This window comes from Malus sylvestris, chromosome 11 (genome assembly GCF_916048215.2).
Source record: "Malus sylvestris chromosome 11, drMalSylv7.2, whole genome shotgun sequence".
Lineage (NCBI taxonomy): Eukaryota > Viridiplantae > Streptophyta > Magnoliopsida > Rosales > Rosaceae > Malus > Malus sylvestris.
The window spans coordinates 34,431,355-34,451,122 of record NC_062270.1 but is presented as its reverse complement, the minus strand read 5'-3'; the positions used below and the strand labels follow the sequence as shown (position 1 = coordinate 34,451,122).

The 19,768-nt window shown below is 39.0% G+C and overlaps 1 protein-coding gene across 3 annotated transcripts in view; it reads right to left on the bottom strand.

Annotated features, from left to right (window-relative positions):
- Positions 1-5,602: 5,602 nt before the first annotated feature.
- Positions 5,603-19,768, bottom strand: part of LOC126589686 (receptor-like protein 3) — a 166,422-nt gene continuing 152,256 nt past the window's right edge. The window contains exon 3 of one of the 3 annotated variants that reach the window (XM_050255064.1): positions 5,603-7,794. In XM_050255064.1, coding sequence (XP_050111021.1) covers positions 5,667-7,794 — 2,128 coding nt within the window. In that variant the 3' untranslated portion in view covers positions 5,603-5,666. Of the gene's footprint in view, positions 7,906-19,768 lie in introns of those variants that run through there. The other 2 variants (XM_050255065.1, XM_050255062.1) reach the window with 2 other exon arrangements.

Sequence of the window (19,768 nt, the reverse complement as noted above, 5' to 3'; positions counted from 1 at the left end):
TTCTGTGCATTTATCTTAAATCAGTTCAATGCTTCCATCAAGTATTTTCAATCTGATGGTGGAGGTGAATATAAGAGTATAAAGTTCAAAGAGTTTTTGGCAAGCAAAGGAATTATACAAATGATTTCTTACCCCTACACTCCTCAACAAAATGAAACATAGACATGTAGTGAAGATTGCAATCACATTGAAGGCATAAGCCAATTTACCTCAAATGTTTTGGCATCATGCTGGCTCTCATACTACCTTGCTAATTAACAGAATGCCATGTAAGAATTTGAGTTTCAAGTCTCCATATTAGCTAGTATTTGGAAAAATTCCTAATGTGCGTAACTTCAGTGTGTTTGGAACTGCTATATGTCCTTTTTTAAGGCCATACAATGTTAATAAATTGCAGCCAAGATCCACTCACTCTATATTTCTTGGATATGCATTAGGTACAAAGAAGCAATTTGTTATGATTTACAAAATAAAAAGTTGATATTGTCCCGACTTGTTATACATGATGAAGATGTTTTTCCATGCAAAAAATCTATTTGTCAAGAATCTAAAGTATCTTGAGTATTACACAGTACAAGACAAAGTCCAATTGTTATACGGTTGCCAATTCCTACTATCAGTTCTTATATAGAGTTATCAAATAGTTTATCACATCAGGAATCATACTCAGAATCAAAATCAAATACTCAAGCTCAGCATTAGTCACATACAAGTACAATATTAGATACATAAGTGTAGTTAAGTTCTGATAATGGTCTCAATTAATCAAATCTACAAAATTCATCTTCAACTTCAAATCCCCATCACCATCATTCTATTCTAGCAACAAATTGTTCACCTTTGATGCCTGTCCACCACAATTCGCCACTTGAGGTAATTCTTCCTCTATCACCAGAATCAAGTATCCATTATGAGATTATGTACCTATATCAGATTCAGTTTCTCAGCATACAATGATAACAAGGTTGAAAAGTGAAGCAATGGAAAAGAATAATTATGCAGCATTTCTTGCAACATTCCGTGAGCTGCAATCATTACAACTTACTGAAGATGAGCCAATCTTTGGTGGTTACTCTTATGTAACTGATATCACTGATGCTATAGAACCATCTAGCTTTAGAAAAGTTGCAAGTGTGCCACAGTGGCAAAATGTTACGCAAGAGGAAATGATTCACTTAAAGCACAAGGTACTTGGATTTTGGTTCCACCACCTAGTGACAAGTCTATTGTTTGCAATAAATGGGTGTATAAGGTGAAGAAGAATCCTGATGGTAGCATTTCAAGATACAAAGCTAGGCTAGTGGCTCATGGATTTTCTCAGGAACGTGGAGTAGGCTACTCTGATACATTTAGTCCAATGGTTAGACATAAAATAGTGAGAATGATACTTGATGTTGTTGCAATGAACCATTGGGAACTGAAACAATGGGATATTAAAAATGAATTTTTACATGGAGATTTGCATGAAGAAGTTTATATGAAGCAGCCACAAGGCTTTGTTGATCCTACATGCCTTAATCATATTTGCAAACTCATAAAGTTACTTTATAGACTTAAACAGGCACCAAGGGCTTGGAATTCAAAATTTACAAGTTATCTGTGTGCTATGGATTTAACACTTCTACGTCAAATACAAGCTTGTTTATGAAGAAAGATGACACAGATATTGTCATACTACTTATGTACGTAAATGATATCATCTTAACAGGCTCAAATCCTACAAAGGTACATCAGATTGTCAAGGACTTAGCTAAGGTATTTGACTTGAAGGATCTTGGTAAACTTACCTATTTCTTGGGACTCCAAATTTAGTATCAGTCAAATGGTGTTATTTTGGTGAATCAGTCAAAGTACAATAATGATCTTACACATAAGGCATGCATGGCGTCTTGTAAGCCTGCTTCTACACCCTGTAAGCCTCACAATTCTTTACTGAAAATAGAAGGAATACCTCTGAGTGATCCTGCATTTTACAGAAACATAATGGGTTTTTTGCAGTATTTGAGCTAGATATTACTTTTGTTGTCAACTCTATATGGCAATTTATGACATCACCAACTAACATCCATCTAAGAGCTGTAAAAAAGATACTTAGGTAGCTTAAAGGGACTTTACATTATGGCATTGTATACTCTACAGTGGCAGAACCCAACCTTAATAGGTTTTTAGATTCGGATTGGGCCGCAGACTTGAATACAAGAAGGTTTGTAACTGGATACATTGTATTTTTAGGCAGCAATCCCATTTCATGAAAGTCCAAGAAGCAATGTTCTGTTTCTCGAAGCTCTATAGAAGCCGAGTATAAGGCATTGGCTCACACTGTAGCTGATATTGCTTGGATAAGATACATTTTGAAGGACTTAGAGGTGTTTCTTCTTAATTCTCTTGTCGTTCACCGTGGTAATATGTCAGCTATAGCCATAAGTGCCAATCTAGTTTTTCACTCTCGAATTAAACATCTTGATACTAACTATCACTTTGTTCGAGAGTGATTTCAACAAAGGGATTTAAAGAGCAGTTAGCTGACATATTAACTAAAGGGCTTCATGGACCTTCATTTGTTATGCATTGCTACAATCTCAAACTTGGAAATCCAAGCTGAGATTGAGGAGGGATATTGACCAAGAAAGTTAAGATAGTTAAGAGGTTGATGATGTGGCAATTATGTGGCAATTAGTTAATGCTGAAGTGGCAATTAGTTAGAACTGTTGTGGCAATTAGTTAGAGTTGTTAAAACTACTTTCTTAGAGTGTAAGAAAGGCTCTCGGGCTCTATATAATGTGTGTAAGGATTCATAGTAATCATCTTGAGGAATATACGTACAATCTTTCATAAGCTTTCTCTCTCTTTTCAGTTCATACATCTCTCTCTCTCTCTCTCTCTCTCTCTCTCACAGTTAATCTTCTTCTTGCTTACTTTCTGCATTTCTTCAAAGCTTCTGCAATACTGTTATGAAATACAACAAATAATGTACAAAACTAAAAAAGTAAGCAAAATATAAATATGTAAACCTTTGGACGTACAAAGTAAAGCCAAACTCCGATGCAACACATGCTTGATCTTTGGAAGAAAACCTCTGGGTTTTAGGCTACCAAATGCCACCTCAAGACTTGTTTAATCCCCTGAGCAATAATATTAGATTGTTCCCCATTTCGAAAATTTACAGATAAAGAATGACCTCAACTACAAATTTCCCTTTCTTCGTAGGTTTAATTTCTCCTGTTTGAACCAATGCAAATTTGATCAGAAATGCCTGAACATAAATAGAAGAGATGGTTATGCTGATACTCAAACTCTAAAACAGATTAGGGCATATTTGGTGAGGATAATAATGTAAAATCATACATTCTATTAAATTATAGTAGTATAACTAGGAAAGCATCTCCAATCAAACGGTGGTCAATCATAACCTTTCTTATTTGGGTAGCCTTGTACCCTCTCAAACGGTGGTCAATCATAACCTTTCTTATTTGGGTAGCCTTGTACCCTCACCAGTGTCATGGAAAAATGATATGCCAGGGTATAGTTAGTGAAGAGTCCATATACTGCAGGTTGTAACATGTAATAAGGGCTGGCAACCTCGATAACAGTACATGCAGTTACAGATGACAATTTAATCCGTTAAACCCGATAACCGTGAATAACCGTCCGAATAGAGCGAATTTGGGTATATTATGGATATGGGGAAAAACCGTGATATTTAATCGGTTATGGTTTTGGATATATATATATATATATATATATATATATATATATATATATATTATTGTATTTGAGTGAAGCTATACCATCATTACCATATTCATTATTCACCGCATAATATATTTAGTATATAATATAATAGTATTTCGCTCAAAAAATATAATAGTATTTGTCACACGCCCCAAAAAGGGGCATGTAACAGTGCAACTCTATCTTTGATGTAAATTTTTTTTTATCTGAATTCCGTTGCCCTTTTAAATCTTTGAATTACCAGAATGATTTTCTGCTTCCGTATTGCTTAAAAATAAATTATTTTATTTTCCTCAAATAGCCTTACGTTCTATTAGAAATGTAGTGCTATAGTGTTGGATTTTAACACTATAGTATTGTGTTACTAATAGAGCGTGACATTGTTATGTGCCCATTTTTGGGACAATTATATTCCTTATTCATCAAACGCTATACTATATTCATTATGCATCAAACATAATGCTTATGGGAGATATCAACATATCACATCATCAATGTTTTATTCAATGCTCTTATTTTTATACTCTACAAAATTCATTTATTGTTATGTTTTATTTTATTTTATTATTAGACGTGACTATTTAATGACGAAATTAGTGTTCAATAAATTATTGTGCACCAATTGGATGAATATAAATTTTTGTTTTTAACGAAGATCGATATAACCGTTAACCAATAGGAAATCTGTTACCCGGTGGATATGGTTATGGATAATCCCATATGGTTAATTTGCGGTTATATATATGGTTAATTTTCGTAGTTATGGGAATGAATATAGCATTTCCGTCACTAAACCGAACCGTTGACATCCCTACATGCAGTTCTATACTTTTGTAACATATAAGAACGGGATACAGTTCCACATCCAAAATTACTGATATCAGGAACTGTACAAGAAGTATCAATATGTCTCATGTATGGTGTTTATACAGCTGACAAGTAATTGGATAAAAAAATAATGGAAATGAATTAATTTATCGATTAATTATAAGTTATTAATTTATCAAGGTATTCCTTATTTTCATAAGTATTGTACATTGTATTTAGTTTCTTGCTTTACAAACTAACAACTCTATGTATTTGTTTAATCAAGTAAAATTCATGAATCTATTTAATGTTCTCAAAAATAGATTGTACATTTTCAAATACTACATTATTCCATTTTATGAACATTTAATACATGGCAGTCGAATCGTTGTGTGATAAAATCAAGCCATATTTTAAACCAACAACTTCATCGTCCACTATAAAGGTACATTGTTAGAGTCTAATAAGTAATGACAAATCCAGCTACCAATTTTTCAGAATAACGAATTGAACCATCAAAGTTTAAATTCCAATTATTTGTTCATTTTGATTCTCGTATGATATTCCTGGTTAACATTCTGTATATTTCCAAAGTTCATATAAAACTACTTCACAACGTTAATTGTCATCATTATCTATAAGTATTTTTTCGGTAGATGATATCAAAAATACTACCACTCATCTTTGACGTTCCGCTTACACTGTCAAAATTTGAAGAATATATTACTATTGATGATGCTATTTGGACATACAAGTTCACATTTTCTTGATATACTCGTTAATAGAGAGACCCACATACCATGGTAGAGCTTATATGTACTATAAAAGTGTGTCAACAAGTTTGCTAATTTGTGTGTCATTGTACGATTATATATATATATATATATATATATATATATATATATATATATATATATTAAAACAAACCTTACATCATGATGAAAACAAACAAATAAAAACTGAAAGAGTCATACCATTTGGATACAAAATGAACACTCTCTAATACAGGTGCGTTCCACATACAATGGTAGCATCCACCTCTATTAGAGAGTTTGATAACAAGTGTGTTAATTTTGTGTATCCAAATAGTTTTATTAAAACTGAAAATATATAATGAAACGTACAATCTAGTCCCTAATCATTCTTTTTATCTTGGCTATGCACACTGCCATCTTCACATAGAACGAATCGTGTACTTTATCCAGGAACTGAAAATATGCATACCTCCATGTCTTCTTAAGAGCTAAAGAACCGCAAACTCCCCAAAATCCAACAATGAAACCTAAGACTGCAAAAACATAAAGCCAGTTGAATTCATTGTCCACACCTTGGTCAACGTTGTTCTTATTATCCGCATCAATTTTTCTGCACTCATTTAGTGGAGCACCACAAAGTTGAAGGTTTCCCTCAAATGCAGAAGCGTCGAAGCTCTGGAGTTGTGTACCCGTTGGTATTTGTCCTTGGAGATTATTGTATGAGACATCAAATTCTCTCAAGAAATTGAGGCTTGCTATTGAGGAGGGAATTTTTCCGGACAAATGATTCGTGGAGAGGTTCAAAACCTCTAAATACTTTAGGTTAGATATTTGATCTGGAATTTCTCCGGAGAAGTTGTTTTCTTCAAGATACAACTCACGAAGCAGCAACTGGCCGATCTCAGTAGGTATAATGCCACTAATGTTATTGACCGCTAAGTCTATTATTCCTTGATAGTAAGACACTCTACGCGGCACAAAAACTGGATTTTCGATTTTTCCGCCAATGAGGGGAAGTTCAAATTCATAACTGTCTACTTGAGATGCATTCACCATTAACATTGGTAATCTACAAAGTTGCTTTGGAAATTCACCTGAAATCTGATTGTTTGACAGTTCCACACTTAAGAGTTTTGGAAGAGTCCCCAACCAACTTGGAATTGACCCTGTGATTTGATTCATACCCAGATACAACAATTGTAGATTCTTTAAGTTTGATAACCAACCAGGTATTTGACCAGTGAGCCCAGAGTTAGCCAAACTGAAGACACGGAGATTTTGATATCCATGAAAATCAACCATGTCATCATCAGTTGGCAATGTCTCGCGATCAAACGAACCACCAAGGATGAGTGTGCGAAGACTTTTGCAACCCATTAATATCTTAATTGCCCTTGTGAGATTGGTCAACCGTAAATAACCAAGCGAGATGAAGGACAAGGATTTCAATGAAACAATCTCAGGTTGTATTTGTCCTTCTACATAAGGATTATCACTCAACCGAATTGCTTTTAGGGACCTGCATGAGTAAAGGCTTATCGGTAAGATACCAGAAAAATTATTCCTCACTAGGTCGAGTTTAGTAAGATGGTTAAGTGTGGAAAAGTTAAGCATGGAGAGATCTCCTTCCAAGTGGTTGTATCCCAAATGCAGCTCTACGAGGTTTGTGCAATTCATCAAAGATGGGGGCAACTTACCTTCTAAGTTGTTGAAATCAAAATTCATGAATTTCAACTTGGAGAGCTTCCCAAAATTGAGAGGGATCACCCCACTCAAATGATTAAAATAGAGGTCAAGCATTGTGATGTGGGTGAGGTTGGCAATTCTTTCACTAATGGCTCCACTTAGTGAATTGAGAGGTAATACAAGTTCATCAAGTTTGGTAGCGTTATAAATATCTTCCGGAAGTGATCCTGACAAATTATTGTGACCAGCATGAAGAATCTGCAGTTTGGAACACCCCCCGAGCCCACGAGGAAAGTTGCCACTAAATTCATTGGAGGAAAAATCCAATACTCTTATGGAAGGAGAGGATCGAAGACAATTAGATGAAGGGATATACCCAGAGAAGGTGTTGTTGCTAACATTGAAACTAGTCAAATTCCAAGCTCGTTGGAAGAAAGAAGATGGAATTGCACCATGGAAGTGATTACTTGACAAATCTACTGTCTGAATATTTTTGGGTGGTAGAGAAAACGGTATCTCTCCAGAAAGAAGGTTGTAACTCAAATCAAGGATCTCGAGGTGATTCAAGGACGAGAAGAATTTGGTTTCAAGTGTGCCATAAAGTGAATTGTGGGAAAGGTTCAAGTGGGTGAGATGTGTGAGATTTCCAAGTGATGAGACAAACATACCTCCTTTGAGCCCATTGGAAGGTAAGAGCAAATGGGTGATCCAACCCTCCTGATTACAAGTGATGCCATTCCAATGGCAACAATCAACAGAACTACTCCAATTTACGGGAGGGGAAGATAGGGTGCGGGCGAAGGCCATGAGAGAGGTGCGTTCAGTTTGGTTGCTTGCATGAATATTTGTTGTAGATATAATGAAAGAGAATAAGAAGATAGGGAGGAAGCCGTGAGCCATTTTTTTTTAACTTGGATATTTCTTGGAGTAGCAGGTCTGCACATATCATATATAGGAGCAACCAAAACGTATGCAGCTATGTATAATTTTTATGTGTGTGTGTGAGCATAAAAGACAGTATTTCATTGCAAACAACCATGACCACACACATTAATGTACATTTTCCAAACCCTTCAATACGTCAGAGAGATTTTCCACAATGAAAATGACCTTGTTATTTTCAGAACAGCAACTCATATATCTTCCATTCCAAACTACCCAACAAACCATAGAAAACAAGTGTCATGGAATGACTTTTGTTGTAGAGATAATGCAAGCTAATAAGAAGACGAAAAGGAAGCCATGAGCCATTTTTTTAACTTGGATATTGCTTATAGTAGTGGGTCTGCATATATAGGAGCAACAAAAAAGCGAAGATATCAGTTGTTCATGACTCATAAGAGAGGTCGCACATGAAAACAACTAAACTCAACTAAAAATTAAAATGTTGTTTTACTACTAGTATTACATTCTAATGATATTTCTTTTTACTTGTAAGTGTAATGTTTTAAATTCGACTTGTGTAAATTGCAAGTCCAATAGGATTCTATTATGTTGGCTCCATTTTAATACTATTTAGTGGCATACACAACATGCAAGAATACAAAAGATTCGTCCCTACATGAATGCATGAACATTACAGAAGATAAGTTACTCATTAAGAAAAATCATCATTTTCAATCTTGAGCACCAAATGAGCATAAAAAAATAGCATTTCAAACTCATTAAAAAAAACCATGACCGCACATTAATTTACATTTTCCAAATCCTTCAACACGTCAGAGAGAGATTTCCAAACCCCTCAATACGTCGAAGAGGGATTTGCTCTTAAGATTGTTTTCTTCCATTTCCAACTACCTAACAAGCTGTAGAAAGCAAGTGGAGCTCCTCCCGAGTCAAGCATAAAATTCCACACAATCGTATAAAAGCAATGATGAATGGTTATTAAACAAAAGGGTAATGCTAGGGTGACTAAATTTGGAGACAAAGTTTTGAAAACTTAAGAACATGGAAGGTGATGATTGGTTTATTACTTAAACGTTGATAAACGTGCTTATTCCTATTGATGACACATCATTTAGTTTACAAATTTAGTCTCTAAATTTAATCTCCCTAGCATTACTCTAAACAAAAAAGATATGAGCAAAAAGCAAAGACCTCATTTGGTCAATTTGGGGTCAGACCCTTCAACAACCACGACCGTACATTAATGAACATTTTTCCAAAGCCTTCAACATGTCAAGGAGAAATTTCCAAACCTTCAATACGTCAACAGGGGATTTCAGAACCCTTCACTACGTTAAAGAGAAATTTCAGAACCCTTTTATGACTAAACTACCTTAGTTTTAATTTATTTTTGTAGAGGCGATGTTTACTGAGTGATTTATAATATGAACAACTCTGATCATAAATATCAGTTTTATGAATCATCAATTAACAGTTTTGAGTAGGAACTCCTACTCATCCTTTGAGTAGCCAAGTATTGTTCTTTTTGTTATGAGAGTGATAGCGTTAGTATATTAGATACATAATTGTTAGGGGGGGGGGGGGAGAAAAATCGGTGGGGAAATCCGCACAAAGGTGCATTGTCATTTTTTTTCTTCAGAGAACCTCGACGGTGCGGGGGATATTTGATTGATAATAAAAAAAGTTACACCTAGTCAGGAGGGACATAAACCTTATCCCTCATAATACCAAGAAAAGGAGAAAAAGAACATAAATAAGAAGGGGGGACATAAACCTTACTAGAAACAAAAACAAAAACGATACAAGGAAAATGGGGGACATGAAACCTAACCCCTCTAAAGCCAAACCTAAAAGGTCTAAAAACCTGCAAAACAAGTCAAACAACCCACCACAAGGTTAGGAAAAAAACAACAAATGAAGACATACCTGCATGGTGAGATGCAGGCAAGCCTACATAGTCTGAAAACAAAGCAGCATGAGCCGGCGGCGGAGGGGAGTCATGCCATACCAAAGTTGGAGAAGACAAGCTCATGTTAGCAAATTTATCTGCAACAACATTTCCTTCGCGATATATGTGAGACGCGTAGAATGTCATATTCCAAGTGCGATCCAGACAAATAGACTGATAGACTCATATTATACATGTTTTTATAACCATAGAACTTGGATTATGTATAGTTTTCATCCTTTTGTAGTAGTTTACTTGTGGTTTTCTTATTTTGTAGGACTAATTGCAAAGAAAGGGATTTTAAGGCTAAGTAGAGGAGTTTTGAGGGCCTAAAAACGTCCATAAACATTCAAGGGAAGATCCCAGGATATCAAAGCGATGCCTAAAACATGGAGGTGACACAATTTGGAAAATCTGGGATATGGGAGTTTCTGTCCAGCAACTTTGATGGGCTGCCATTTATTCATCCAGAAGAACCTCATTGCATACCATATATGGATGAAAAGATATGGAAGTCTTCTTTCAAATGGAGTTGGAATCATGTCAATCCGATAATCCTGCAGTGGATTATGATCGTTTTAGTGACTGCTGTGTGGATTTCCAGGTTCGGTTAACTTTGCATTTTAAGTGATTTGGGCCAAATTTGTGTAGTTCATTTGAGTTGGAGGTTTAAAGCCCAATAAGTAAATTAGTTTGACCAGTGTGATAGAGGAATATGAGCTGCCCTTTTAGGCCCAATAATGCACTTAATCCTCATCAAAATACAAGTGGAGGGTGGAGACGAAAAGCACAAAAAAAAAAGAAAAAAAAAAGAAAAGGAATTGGTGGGTTTGAACCGTTTGGTTTCAAGCGGCTGTTGCTGCAGAGCAGAGGAATAAAAGAGAAAATTTTCACGGTACCTGGTTCTTCAGACAGCTAGCGTACCACCCAATAGACATCTGGCAGAACAGAGAGCATGCGAGCAAGATGAAGGCTATGAAGGACGAGACGATGCAGTGCCGTCGATTTTAGGCTGTTGAGGAGGGTGGGGAATTTGATGGACGATATGATCTTGTCGTTGATTTGGCGATGGAGACTCTAAAGATGGCGAAGTTAGGGGATTTTGAGAGTGCACAACCAACGAGATTTGGAATTGACAGTGAAGAAGGCGGTGGAGTTATTAAGTTCAAATCAGACTCTGAATGCCATGGTGCTAGTGGACAATTTCAATTGATAACTTAAATTTATAAGAATGGGGGGGTTGCAGACGAAGAAGATGAAGTTTCAAAATTTTTAGAATGAGTTTTGATAAAAATAATAAAGAATTAATTAATTTTCAACATAAAAAAAGAAAGAAAAAAAAAACGAATTTCAGTGAAAAAACGAAAAGCCATGTTGTAGACATGTAAATTTCGTTACATACAAATGATGCATCACAAAGCTCCACATGACATATGACTCATCACAAATAGACAAGTCATCAATGACATGTGGCACAAATCAAGTAAAGGAAGTACAAAACCTTCCCAAAACTCAGCAAAAGGGAGAAAATGTCTCTTAAAATCGGCAAGGGGATCTAAATTGCTCCCTAAACCGGAAAGAAAGCTAAAACATATTCATAAAATAAGCAAGAATTGAAGATTGCTCACAAAATAGGCAAGAAGCCCTATAATTCAGCAAGGATAAGATAGAGTGGCCAAAACAAGACATAAAACATGTCTAGATTCTCTCGTGGACGAATCAAGACACAAATCAAAGCCAAATCCATCCAAAGGCAAGATTTGAGAAGTCTATAAATACAAGGTCCCAAGACAAACAAAGGGGCGGAAATTCTTGAGATCCAGAGGAACCTCTGCAACAAATCTTTGAAGACTAATACACTGCCAAAGCTCTCTTCGAAGAAAGCACAACCAAAGCCGAAGCATTCCCTTAAAGAATTAACAAGCACTTGTGCCGATTCTTTCAAGACTTTGTTGCGAGCTCAAAACTTGTAACGACGTTCGATTCAAGATCAAGTCGCCAAGGCCCTTGAATCAACAAAATCCCACATCAACATCACCTTTGCCGCAGGTTACACACAAACCTTGAGGTAAAGACTATCCACCTGTTGTTTCAAGCTCAAAACTTGAAGCAATGGTTCAACAGTTCGTCCGAGATCAAGTCATCGCTACCCTTGAATCAACAATCTACCCCATCAACATCAAATTTGAAGATTAAATAAGCGGAAACTTGTAAACAGAGATTGTAACCCTACAAATTCATTAATACAAATCTATTTTGTACATAGTTCTTGTTTCATTTGCTACAGAATTTTCGTCTTTACAAATTTGGCACACCTGGTAGGACATCTTTGCCTTTCATCTCCGCCTTCAAATTCGCAAGAAACACAAATGGCATCAAGAAAGGATCAAGTTGTTCCCGCTACCAACTCGAAGAACAAGAACATCCTCGCCGCAAGTGGTGGCACTTTGGGCGTCATAACCCGAAGCAAGGCAAGAGCTCTCTTTTCCATGCCCTCCACCCCTACATCGAACCTGCCAAAGGAGCAAAAGTACCCAAGGCATGAACATGTGATCACCTTGGCCTTGCCAAGGGCAACTAGGCACGAAACAATGCTCGAAGAAAGCCCGATGAGGTATTCCGAGTCTTTGACCTCCGATGCCAACTCAAGCAGCAACTCATATCCTATAGCCATGCAAGTCATGACTACTGGCGCGACTTCAATCGAGGAGCACAATTGTCACAGATGAACGAAGCAATTGAACGACTAACAAGGATTGTGGAAGAAAATGACTTAAAAATTGCCACACTTGTCAACCGTTTGGAGGCGCAGCACGACGCGAATTCGTGTGTTCGTGCGTTCACTGAAAGGTAACGTCTTTGACTGGTATACCGACCTCGAGCCCGAGTCCATCAATAGCTGGGATCAACTTGAAAGGGAATTCCTTAACCGCTTCTACAGCACTCGCGGCACTGTAAGCATGCTGAAGCTGACAAGTACAAAGCAAGTGGAAGGATAAACCTGTCGCCGACTACATCATTAGATGGCACTCATTAAGTGTCTGGATTGCAAAGATCGACTTTCTGAAACCTCCGCCATTTAGATGTGTGTTCAAGGCATGCACTGGGGGTTACATTACATCCTCCAAGGCATAAAGCTAAGAACATTTGAGGAGTTAGCAACTCGATCCTATGACATGGAGCTGAGTATTGCTAATCACAGGAAAAAGAAAGCAATCACTGACTTCAAAAAGGATAAGGTGTTCGCTCCAAAGATGGACAAGACTGGAAAAAAGCTCGCCAAGAAAGCTTTTACAGTCAATACTACCCCCATCAAGACCTCATCTGAGCCCGTTAAGACCTCCTCTGAGCCCGTTAAGATCTCCTCCAAGAAGAAAACAAAGGAGATGAAGAGAGGTTAGCCTTATCGCACCCAAGACAGGTACAAAAACGCCTTGAGGGAACTGGAGCAGAAGACGTACCCTTTTCCTGACTCTGACGTAGCTGCAATGCTAGACGACTTGTTAGAGAAGAACGTAATTGAGTTACCTGAATGCAAACGACCCGAAAAGATGAATCACGTTAACTATCCCAGGTACTGCAAATACCATCGTATCGTTGGCAAATGCTTCGTCCTCAAGGAGCTCATCATGAAGCTAGCACAATAAGGGCAAATTGAACTCGACCTCGAAGACACTGTCGCAACACACACTACTATGATTGTGTTTGGATCTTTCGATCCTGTGCCTCTCCAAGTGACGCAAGACCACCCCCATCCATGCTTAAGCTGCACGACACCCTCTGCACAACCATCATTGGGGGAAACGAGCAAAATACGCATCTCGACAATGAAGAATGATGGACACTGATGACGTACAAAAAGACAAGAAAGCCAAGATCACAAGCTACACAGCCAAAGGTGGAACAATGGAGAAAACACCTCCGCCGCAACAATAGGAAGCCCAAAAAGAACATAAGAGTTGCTAAGCCAACATACATAAGGGAACTTATGGAGCAAAAAATGACACATTCCAATCTCCTTGCACGAGTACTTCCCAAATGACTTCTTCCAACAATACACTACCGCTGCCTATCACATGGTTAAAGTGGAGATAGAAGAGCGCTCAAAAGGCAAAGTTATCGCCGTCGAGGAAGAGAAAATTCTCACGCTTAAATAAAGCCTGCCGGCACACTTTAGCATCGAGGAAGCACTATAGTTGCCCAAAGAGATACGAAAAGCACTAATAGCGGTATTAACGAATCCTGACGACCACGAAGTGCAAGAAAGCAGGAATGAAGGCTTGAAGCTTCGACCACATGAATATGCCGCGTATTGTGCCACCTATGACGCAATCAACTTCACCGATGAAGACTTGGTGTTAGGATCAAAGCCTCACAACCATCCTCTCTTCTTATCTGGGTACGTGAAGGAGCACAAAGTCAACCACATGCTTATGGATGGTGGATTAGCCATAAACATCATGCTAAAGTCAACAATGACAACAATCAGCATCAAGATGGATGAATTATCCTGAAGCTGCCTTCTAATCCAAGGTTTTAACCAAGGGGGACAAAAAGCAATGAGTATGATTCGAGTCGAGATGACTATTGGCGAACTCAAATCAAGCACGTTATGCTATGTGATTGATGCAAGAACTTCCTACAGCTTGCTCTTAGGAAGGCCTTGGATCCACGAGAATGGAGTAGTGTTGTCCACCCTTCACCAATGCTTAAAATTCTACTGAGAATAAGTGAAAGTGATACAAGGAGACACCAAGCCATTCACCAAAGCCAAATCACACTTCGCGGACGGCAAGTTTTGTATGGAATAAGACATGGTACTCGAAGCTCTTCCAAAGAAGATTAAATCCACATGCAAAGCCGCGCCCAAAAAGCAGGAATGGAAAGCCATGCCCAAGAAACAGGAATGGGAAGCCGTGACATCTTCAAGAAGAGACGATGATGAGCTTGCTAAGCCCTTAACAACCAAAGGGAATGGGACGACCTCAAAAGGACCAAACACACCCGTCTTCTTATACATCCCAATGTCGAGAAGAAATAATGAGCAATCCTTGTTCAAAACTGGAACAAACAAAGTCGATACACGGCTGCACAAGGACGATGTAAAGTTACTCAAGACAAATGTAGTTTTACCTCTGACACAGTTAGGCAACGCTAGAGTTTCAAAACCACCATAAGGTTTCGTAAAACCCCTACCATAAGCTCTCTTCCAACCAAGAGGACCGAAGAAGGTTTCGACCCAAACGCTTACAAACTCATGTAAAAAAAGATTGGGTATGATTTTGCTTCCTCTTCAAGTCTTCGAAAGAAAGATTCAAACATTGTCAACAACAAAGAGCGTGACCTCATCGAGACTCAGAAGAAGTTGAAGGAGTATGGTTACAGAGTTGACAACAACAAAGCTGGGCTTGGCTTCACACCAAATACACCTGTGAAGACTTCAAGCAAAGCAAAAAACCTTAGCGCTCAACACATCAACGTGAACGTTTAACAAGATCAAGAGGAGCCTAAACCTGCCCTTCGAAAGTCAGCCTTCGATCGACTAAACTGTTCAAAACTCAGAATTTCAGCATTTGATTGCATTGATGGTCAAGACTGAACCTTTGCTTTTAAACGGCTTAACACGCCAACACCCCAAAGCTCTGTTTTTGAAAGGTTGTCAAACCTAAGAAACAAAGCAACACAACTAGCTTTCCTTCGCAACGGTCGGCCTTGGAAATACTTGAAGAAACCAAGAAGCCTTCTAGAAAGAGGAAGACAACGCTGCAGGAAGAAAAGCTCGACGGTCTAGCAGAAAAAGACGACGTTCAAAGCTTAATTCCTTCAAGGATGAAAGGCCAAGAAACCTTGGAGGTTGACATAGAAAGACAACTGAAAGTAAGGAAGCGCACCATTGTCTGCACTGGCCAATTTTCATGCCAACAAGCCCAAGAGGGCAGCACTCAAGAGAAGATCCAAAACGCCTTTCACATCAAGATCATAGAAGACAAAATCCCCTAGGAAGACGTCACTGCTACACCACTATAGCTCGAGGATGGGGGACAAGCCATGGTTGATGATCTCAATGAGCTCAACCTAGGCACAAACGAGGAGCCAAATCATATCTTTGTAAATGCACTGCTAAGTACAGACGAGGTCGAGGAGTACTACCAACTGCTAATGGAGTACAAAGACGTCTTTGCTTGGACCTACAAAGAAATGCCTGACCTTGACCCTACCATCGCCGTGCATTGTCTTGTAGTCAAACCCGGAACGCAACCGATAAAGCAAACTCAATGATGCTATCGATCTAAGCTCATCCCAAGCTAATTGAAGTAGGCTTCATTCGAGAGGTGCACTACCCTAAATGGATCTCCATCATCGTCATTGTTTTTAAGAAATCTGGACAAATACATGTTTGCGTAGATTTCTGTGACCTTAACGATGATTGCCCGAATGATAACTTTCCCTTACCAATCATCGAAATCATGGTGGACGCATCACTGGTCACGAGGCGCTATCATTCATGGACAACTCCTCTTGGTACAATCAAATCTGCATGGCTCCCGAAGACGAGGAACTAACATCATTTCGTACTCCAAAATGTATCTATTACTACAAGGTAATGCCTTTTGGCTTGAGGAACGTTGGAGCTATATATCAACGCGTAATGCTGAAGATCTTCAACGACATGCTACATAAAAACGTAGAATGTTACGTAGACGACATGGTTGTTAAGACCAAAAAAAGATCCGATCACTTGAAGGATTTACGAATGGTGTTCGACAAACTACGGCACTACAACCTCAAAACCAAGCCGTTGCAGTATGCATTAGGCGTCACTTATGGGAAATTCCTCGGCTTCATTATCAAGCACCGTGGCATTGAAGTGGACCAATCAAAGGTCAAGGCCATTCAAAGCATGCCCAAGCCAAGGAACTTGCATGAGATGAAAAGTCTACAAGGACGGTTAGCCTTTATCAGACGCTTCATCTCCAACCTCACTGGACCCTGTCAACCCTTAAGTCGACTCATGAAGAAAAATGCTCTATTCATATGGGATGAAGCCTGTCGCAATGCCATTAAGAGCATAAAAATGTAGCTGGCAAGCCCACATGTCTTAGGGGCACCCGTGCCTGGAAAGTCGCTCATCCTATAAATTGCAACACAAAAGGGTTCCATTGGAGCACTTTTGGCAAAATCAAATGAAGACCAAAAGGAAAAAACACTATACTACCTAAGTAGAACTCTTGCTGGTTCTAAACTCAATTACTCACCGATTAAGAAGATGTGCTTTACCTTAGTCTTTGCCGTCCAAAAGCTAAGACACTACATGCACGCTTACACTATCCACTTGGTTGCTAAAGCTGACCCGGTCAAGTATGTTATGTCCAAACCAGTTCTAACAGGGCGACTAGCTAAATAGGCGTTGCTTCTCTATCAATATGAGATCATCTATGTCCCAGCTAAAGCCGTCAAGAGACAAACCCTAGCAGACTTCCTTCCCGATCATCCAATCCCAGCGGATTGGAAAATCTCAGACGACTTGCCTGACGAGAAGGTGTTCTACATCAACATCTTCCCGACATGGACAATGTTCTTTGACGGATCCGCACAAACGGATAAAGCTGGGGCAGAAGTAGTATTCATGTCGCCATAAAGACAAGTATTACCATATTCATTCCGACTAAGCGAGCTATGCTGCAACAACATCATTGTAGACATGTAAATTTCGTTGCATACAAATGATGCATCGCAAAGCTCCACGTGGCATATGACTTATCACAAATGGCCAAGTCATCAAAGACATGTGGCATAAATCAAGCAAGGGAAGTATAAAACATTCCCAAAATTTGGCAAAGGGAAGAAATCTCCCTTAAATTCGGCAAAAAGATCTAGATTGGTCTTAAAATCGAAAAGAAAGTTAAGGTATCTTCATAAAACAAACAAGAATTGAAGATTGCTCACAAAATAGGCAACAAGGCCTCATAATTTCGGCAAAAGGAGTAAAGTGGCTGAAATTAAGACACAAAACATCCCTAAATTCTCCCATGGACGAATTAGGACATAAATCAAAGCCAAATCCACCCAAATGCAAGCTTTGAGAAACCTATAAATACAAGGTCCTCCCACAAGCATTGAGGTCAAAAAATCTCTACACAGAAGAACCTCTGCCAAACCTTTGAAGACCAATACGCTGCTAAAACTCTCTTTGAAGAACATTCAACCAAAGCTGAAGCACTTCTTTGAAGAATCAACAAGCGCTCATGCCGATTCCTTCAAAGACTTTGTTGCAAGCTTATAAACTTGTAACAAACGTTCATTTCAAGATCAAGTCACCAAGACCCTTGAAGCAACGAAATCCCGCATCAAACACCATCTTTGCCGCACCCTTGAGGTAAAGATCATCCACGCATTGTTTTCAAGCTCAAAACTTGAAGCAATCATTCAACCGTTCGTCGAAGATCAAGTCATTGCGACCCTTGGATAACAATCACACATCTACATCAAATTTGAAGATTGAATCAAAGGAAAAGTTGTAAATAGAGATTGTAACTTGCAAATTCAAATCAATACAAATCTACTTTGTACACGTGTTCTCGTTTCATTTGATATAGAATTTTCGTGTTTACAAATTTGGCACACCCAGGGGGACATCTCTGCCTCTCATCTTTGTCTTCAAATTCGCAAAAGCACAAATGGCACCAAGGAAGGATCAAGTTGTTCCCGCTACCGATGTGAGGAACAAGGGCATCTTTTCCGCAAGTGGTGAAACTTTGGGCATCACAGCCCAAAGCAAGGTAAGAACTCTCTCTGCCATACCTTCCACCCCTGCATCAAGTTTGTTGAATGAGCAAGAGCACCCGAGGCACGAGTATGTGATCACCTTGGCCTCATTAAGGGCGCCAAAGGAAGAAAGCTCGATGAGGTACTCCGAGTCTTTGACTTCTAACGCCAACTCAAGCAGCACGTGTCCCGTAGCCATGCAAGTCATGACTACTAGCGTAACTTCCATCGAGGGGTAGTTGGCTCAAATGAGCGAAGCAATTGCAAGGTTGACAATGACTGTAGAAGAGAATGACTTGCAAATTGCAACATTTGTCAACCGCCTGGAGGCGCATCATGACGACAAAGCTAACCCAAAGGTTGACCAGCTGAAAGAGGAAACCGATGAAAAAGAAGAACCTCTGGTGGAACAAGCCGAGGAGAAGCTGGACTAGGCAATAGAGCTTATGAGATGATCACTATCTAGTAGCCGCAACAGATGATCACTAGCACCATCAAGAAGATTAACGCCATGTTGTACTCAAAGCCCTACTCCTAGAAGATTAACGCCTTGAGGATGCCAATGGATTATCAGCCGCCAAAGTTCATGCAATTCGATGGAAAGGGCAATCTTAAACAACATATTGCCCATTTCATCGAAACCTGCAACAATGCTAGGACAGATGGAGACTACCTCGTCAAGCAGTTCGTGTGCTCGCTGAAAGGTAATGCCTTTGACTGGTACATCGACCTCGAGCCTGAATCCATCAACAATTGGGACCAGCTTCAAAGGAAATTCCTCAACCGCTTCTACAACACGCGTCATACCGTAAGCTTGCTGGAACTGACTAATACGAAGCAATGGAAGGATGAACCGGTCATTGACTACATCAACATATGGTGTTTATTAAGTTTAGATTGCAAGAATCGACTTTTTGAAACCCCCGCCATTGAGATGTGCGTTCAAGTCATGCACTAGGGGCTACACTACATCCTCTAAGGCATAAAACCGAGGACATTTAAGGAACTGGCGACTCGTTCCCACGACATGGAGTTGGGCATCGCCAACCATGGAAAAAATGAGCCAATCACTGACTTCAAGAAAGACAACGTGTTCGCTCCGAATGTAGACAAGAAGAAGCCCGCCAATGAAGCTTTTACCATCAACACCACCCCTGTCAAGACCTCT